At 45.1% G+C, this 6,844-nt stretch overlaps 1 protein-coding gene across 1 annotated transcript in view; it reads right to left on the bottom strand.

The window, feature by feature from the left end:
• The window catches only part of Ern1 (endoplasmic reticulum to nucleus signaling 1), a 103,270-nt gene extending 102,969 nt beyond the window's left edge, over positions 1–301 (bottom strand). The window contains exon 1 of the mRNA XM_008846579.3: positions 49–301. Within this exon, the coding sequence (XP_008844801.1) occupies positions 49–108 (60 nt within the window). The 5' untranslated portion in view covers positions 109–301. The remainder of the gene's footprint in view (positions 1–48) is intronic.
• Between the last annotated feature and the right edge of the window lie 6,543 nt (positions 302–6,844).

Genomic DNA, 6,844 nt, shown 5'->3' with positions numbered 1-6,844 from the left:
GGGCGGGGAGCCAGCCTGTCCCCGCGCCGCACGCCCCTGGCCACTCACCCCAGGGCCGGACAGCAGCAGCAGCAGCGCCAGCAGGAGCGGCAGTCGCCAGGCCGGCATGGTGGGGACGCGGCCCTGACTCCCGGCCCCGCCGGCCGGTTCCGGGGGCGGCGCGGACGGAGGGCTGGGCGGTGGCGCCGCGACGACAGCGCGGCACCGGAGGAGCCTCGGCGGACACAGAACTGACTAGGCGGCGGCGACACCCCCATTCCCGGCCCTATAAGCTCCGGGTGCCGCGGCTTCTTCCGGTCCGGGCGGGGCTGAGGGCGGTCCCGGAGGGCGGGATCCATAGGGGGCGCGGCTGACTGGAATGGGGGCGTGCCCTGGCCTCTCGGGGCGGGGTCTAGGCGGGGGCCATCGCGGGAGGGCGGAGCTACAGCGGTGTCAGGCCTGGCGGGCTTTCTGGCTAGAGCCTGTCCTTAGGCGAGAGCAGCTGGAGGATAGTCGCACCTCGGTTTTCGGAGTTTGTGGGCACTGTGCTTTCGGATCTAGAAACCTGCCCGAAGGCTAAGGGAGAATGTCAACCGCCACCCCACCAGCCCGTCCGAAGGACCCGGCGCGCCAGACTTGGGGCCCAGGACCGCTCTCCTGGTCTCCCCTTGGTCCCCCCTAGGTTTTCTGAAGCCACCTCCGAAGCCAGGATCTCAGCCAGCCAAGCCCACACTTCTGCCCTGCAGAATTCATGGCGGAGGGTCCTCCAGCTGTGCCTCATCCAGCCCGAAGGCCCTTTGCTCCCGTTGCTCTGCCCTCAGGAATTCTCCCCGCCTCCCCAACCTAGCAGCCCTCTGGGATGAACCGCGGACAAGTCATTCACCAAAAATTATAAGGAAATCACATGGACTCTTTGTGTCGTATGTGTTTACATGACCTTTGTAGATGTGGCCTCGTGAAGCATGAGATGACATGTGTCAGAACTCATTGGAGGGAGTGGGTGGATTGAGAACTTCAAGGTCTATTTGAGGGTTGTGGGTTATTAATCAGAGTTAATGAGCCCAGCAGCTGTTTGATTACTGGGTCTCAAGATGCCCTCCACTGAGCTGGAAGAAGGAGGGGAGAACTTGTTTCTAGTAAGAGAGAATAAACTAACATTCAGAGCAGAAGGAAAGGTATCTTAGCCACTATTTTAGTAAAAAAAGAAAGTTGCTGGGGGTGTAACTCAGTTGCCTAGCATGCACGAGGCTCTAGGTTCCATCTCCAGTGTCTTATAAACTGGGCAGAATGGCACATACCTGTAATCCCAGCACTCGGAGGCAGAGGCAGGACATCAGGAGATCAAGAACATCTTTGGGTGCATAAGACACACACACACACACACACACACACACACACACACACACTGGGCAGGGGGCACTTTTGTTTGTTCCTGACTTGTTTATATGACAGCCTAAGATAATTTTCAGATTTTAGAAGCAAGCAATGCTAGAAAAAACAAAAAGAAGCAATGGAGGAGTAGACTAGCGTCTAGTCGCTTTGGATCAATTCTATCCAACTATAACACACAGAACTGTTCCCAGGAAGCCCAAATCCTGTAGATAGAGCTGAGGGGTGACTCCCACCATGCTGCAGAATCTAACAAACCAGCTTGAGCAGGATGAATCTTGGCAACTCCAACAGCAGTAGACACATTTGGGAGTTTTACACACGTCTCAATATGAATAATTTGGGGATCGGCAGAGAGATGTAGAGGAATAGGAGCTCCAACACTTCTTAGTATGGTGACCCAGATGAACGCCCAGCACTGAGAGCCCTGAGTCTGGAGGAGCACTTCTATGATTTATTACAGGCCTAGACTGCAAGTGGACTGGTAAAATCATATGCACGTATTTAAAAATAAAGGAGCTCAGCCTCAGCAGATAAAAAGCTTGATATGCTAGCCTGTTGGCCTGAATTCAATCCCCAGAAACCCCAGTGAGAGGAGAGAAGCAACTCCTGAAAGTTGTCCTCTGACTACCATAAGCATACTATACACATACAGAGAGAACAATAAATAATTTTTTAAAAATTTTAAAGCTTGATCAAAAAAATTGCTTTCACATTCTTTCTCCTGTGTATTTTCTCCAACAGAATAAATCTAGAGGTGGAGCAGTGCATAATGAGAGAGTGCATAATGGTAAGGCCAACACTTGGGAGGCAGAGGCAGGAGGAATAGGAGTTCAAGGCCAGCTTCAGCTACATAGTCATCAGTGAGGCCAGCCTGGGTTACATGAGACCTTGTCTAAAAAAAAAAAAATCTAGGAGGAGAACTTGCTGTGCTAGAACCCTTTGACAACGAAAATGTCACTGTGACCCTGTAAAGGTAGAAAAGAAGTACAAAAGGGAGGCTGGCCTCAGTCTGACTCATAAATCAGTTTTAAAGATTCTGAAACAAACAAGAACATCCAAGGACCATAGGTCAGGTAGAGATATTTATCCTGTATTGAGCTGAACTAAATCCCTTGGCTTTAATTGCACTATTACATGTTCTTGGAATTTCCACTGTACCACCAAGGTTGTTCTTGGGCTTAATCAGTCTACCTGCTTTGTGAAATTCTCCCCTTGACTAACAATTCAGACTGACAAGTATTGGTTTTATTTATTATAGCACTGCCCATAATCTGACTCCACAGTCACATGCAGCTTGAAGCATCTTTTTACTTATGATAAACCAAAAGCCTGTATCACTAATAGAGAAATTGAAATATTTTAGGGCTCATTTGAAGTAGATCTGACCATGTAAAGATCTGAAGATAAACAGTAAATGATCTTTCAGGGAGTCTCATTAAATAACTGCTATTTTAAAAGGTCAAGGTGAGATGGTTCAGTAGGTAAAAGCACTTGCTGCCAAGACTGATGACCTGAATTCAACTCCTAGAATCCACATAGTGGAAAGAGAACTGACTCCTACAAGCTGTCCTCTGACCTTCACATGCACAGTGGCATTCACACCAACACACCTACAAACATGTGCACACACAAATAATGAATGTAATAAAAAAAATTAACTATCACAGTAAAAATTGGCCATTTTCCCCACCAACATAATATATACATACATATATATGTGTGTATATATATTTTTTTTTCAACAAAGAGTGGAGGACCTAAGTATGTCTGGGGAGATGAGAGAAAGTAAATTAACCAAATCTTATTTTCACTTTTCTTAAGCCAGTGGATCCTGAACTTAGAGCACTTTTAAAAATCAGATTTCCAACACCTTCTGTGCTTCCTACCCTTATTGATTCAGAATATTCAGGGCAGAGCCTAGAAATGTGTCTATTTTGCAGTTCCCTCAGGTGGCTGAGGGCAGGCAAGATCTGGGCTCTAGCTCACTGCCAGTGTCAGGTGTTAATCCCTGTACCTGTGAATCTTTAGTGTTTATTTTAGCAAATGCCGCCCTCTAGTGGAAACGATTATTACTAAACGTTAAAATTTTTATCTCAGGTTTAAAACTTCAAACTCATTTTACAATGATTGTCAGGTTGACTTGCAGATAACTGTTAAGCAAGATAGTAACTATTTAAAAAATTTAAATTACATTTATTTATTTGTATGTAAATATGTATGTGGGCACACATGTACCACAACATGCATGTGGTGTACAGAGGACCTTGCAGGAGTTGGTCCTTTCCTTCCACCATGTGGTAGGTGGGTCTCTCTTTCCACCATGTTGGTCCCAGGGATCAAATTCAGATTTTCAGTCTTCACTGCAAATGCCTTTACCCATGAGCAATCTCACTAGCCCTTTGAAAAAAAGGGTCTTTAAAGGAAAAGTTTGTAGGAGCTGGAGAGATAGCTCAGTCGATTCAAGTTTTCAGTGCCCACATAGGGTGGCTCATAACTGCCTGTAACTCCAAGGATCAGATGCTTTCTTTTGGCCTCTGTGGGCACCTGTACACACATGATGTACATACATACACTGAGGCCCACACAATAGACATAAAACAATAAATCTTGGAAGGAAGGAAGGAAGGAAGGAAGGAAGGAAGGAAGGAAGGAAGGAAGGAAGGAAGGAAGGGTTAGCTTGTAAAAGGGAGGTCATTTTTGAAAACTCAAGTCTTTTCATCAGAACAAATCAAATTGGGTATTTTGTTTGTTTGTTTTTCTTTTGGAGACAGAATCTCTCTTGTAGCCCCAGCTGGCCTAGAGGTCTATATGTAGACCAGACTGGCCTCCATCTCACAGAGCTCTGCCTTTCTCTGCCTCCCAAGTGCGGGGATTAAAGACATGAGTCACCCTGCCCAGCTCCTAAATTGCTTGTTTTAAATGTCCTCCCTGCTGTTTCCTGAACAGACTTGAACTTACAGCACTTATGGACTGTAAGAGATGAATAAAACTATATAGCAAGCAAATTTTATTTGTATTTAATGTATGTAAGTGTTCTGCCTGTGTGTATGCAAGTGCATCAAATGTGTGCAATACCCACAGAGGCCAGAAGAGAGTGTTGGACAGTTGTGAACCTCCATGTGGGTGTTGGGAATAGAACCCAGGTCCTCTGCAAGAGCAACTAGTGCTCTTAACCACTGAGCCACCTCTCCAACCCATAAATAATTAAAAAAAGATTTACTTTATTTTTAATTATGTGTAGGTATATGCACATGTGTGCAGGTTCCCATGAAGACCAGAAAAAGGTATCAGATTCCCTGGAGCTGAGTTTCGAGCTGCCCCCATTGTGGTTGCTGGGAACTGAACTTAGGTCCTTTTCAAGAACAGTAAATGCTTTTTAACTGCTGAGCCATCTCTCCAGACCCAGAAGCCAAATTTTTATCTCATTCTTATCCTAATGTTTAAGGGTAGTTTAAAAGCTGCTGTCACTGGGAAGCAGTTTGGTTCTTAGGTGAATAGAACTTTGGCTCTTAGATGACAAGCAGTACTATCACTACTGTATGTACTTTTCGATTGGGAAAGAACTTTTTTTCAGTGTTGGGGATCAATCCTTGGGCCATGCATGCTAAGCAAATGCTCTACCTCCAGCTCCTTTCTAGCACAAAAGTGCTTATCTCTCATTTTCAGTGTTACTATTTATCCATTGTTTGCTCTTATTTGGAAATATGCAAATACCTACCTTTAGGATCATCTTGCACAATAGGTCATGAGTTAATGATTAATAATTAGGCACATTTTATAGATGATACATTGAGCCTGGGCATGGTGGCACATGCTTGTAATCCTAGCATTTGAGTGGCTGAGGCAGAATTGCTGAGAGTTTGAAGCTGACCTTGACTACATAGATGAGTTCAAGGTCAGCCTGGGCCACATAGCAAAACCCTGCCTCAAACAAAATAATCAGAAGCTATAATAAAATTTAGAAAGGCTAGCAGCCCAGTCAGTAACACACAACTAGAAAGAAACACAACCTGAATTAGAACCCAGAGGTGTGGTGGTGCACACCTGTAACCTGGTGTTCAGGAAGTAGACTCAGGAGGATCAGGAATTCAAGGCTATCCTCAGCTACATAGCAAGTTTGAAGTGACTTGGGCTATATGAAACCTTGTCTTAGCCAGGCATGGTAGTGCATGCTTTTAATTCCAGCACTTGGGAGGCAGAGGCAAGTGGATCTCTGTAAATCTGTGGCAACCCTAGTATACATAGTAAATTCCAGGTCATCCAAGTCTACATAGTGAAATCCCATTGCAAAAAAAAAAGAAAAAGAAAAGAAAGGAAAAGGACCCTTGTCTCAAAAGCAGACAAACGGGCTGGAGAGGTGGCTCAGTGGTTAAGAGCACTTGCTGCTGTTCCAGAGGACCTGGGTTTGGTTCCTAGCACCTACATGGTGGTTCACAATTGCCTGTAACACCAGTTCCAGAGGATCCAATGTCCTCTTCTGGCCTCCATGGGCACTAGGAATGCATACAGTGTATATATATATATATATATATATATATATGAGGCTAAACACTCAGCAGAAAAAAACAAACACACAAGAACCCAAGGATCTGCTTAGTTTCAGGGCTTGTCTAGATATGCTAGATGCTATGACAAGCTCCACCCACTCAGTATTTTGACAGTGTACTATTATGTGAGCCATAATTGTAGCTAGAAGACAGGAGCCCAAACTGGCAGTTCCAAGAATGCAGTGATACATATTCATGAGGACATCCACAGACAACCAAATGTCAGGACATTCAAGGCCCTTATATACTAATAAAATGGCATCACACTTGCATGCATCTATGCACACCCCCCTGTATACAGTGGGATAAATGCTGTGCAAAGAGTTATGCTGCATTGTTTGGGGGGAATAACCACAAGAAAAATCATCTGTGTGTGCTCAATACAGCGCTTCTTTTCTAATCCAAGCAATTTTGATCTGTGGTTGGTTGAATCCACAGATATGGAACCCACCATTCCAGAGGGCAAACTGCACTGTCAAACAGCAGCTATAAGTTTGTACAAATGTGTGGTAACCATGGGTGTTGCCTCAAATGACAGGTGAAGTCTGCCAGTCTCCTCTTGGAGTTGTGAAAAAGAACGTAAAAAGATAGTGGCCAGCTGCCTGGGAATGGCAAACATCCCCTGCTTCCTTTGAGGGGGTATCACAGACTAATCCTCACTGGCTAGTTCTTCACTTGCTTCTGAGCTGTTCTACTTCACCCCCATTTGTACCAAGGTTATGATGCCATGGCAAAGTGTCATGGTTTTATGATATATTAATAACGTCAATCCAACACAGCATCAGTACAGAAATGGCCACCCTCTCAAAGCACCTCCAGTTAGTTCCCTATTACTCAGCTCCTCCCAATCCCCTGACATTTGGCTTAATTCCACAGAACTCTATGGAAGCTTCTCTCGAGCAGTTCATAAATGTCTTTCCTCTTGT

This window comes from Nannospalax galili, unplaced genomic scaffold, assembly GCF_000622305.1.
Source record: "Nannospalax galili isolate Female #2095 unplaced genomic scaffold, S.galili_v1.0 scaffold1023, whole genome shotgun sequence".
In the NCBI taxonomy this organism is placed as follows: domain Eukaryota; kingdom Metazoa; phylum Chordata; class Mammalia; order Rodentia; family Spalacidae; genus Nannospalax; species Nannospalax galili.
Note: the sequence above shows the minus strand (reverse complement) of the source record. Positions and strands in the feature narration are given on the sequence as shown.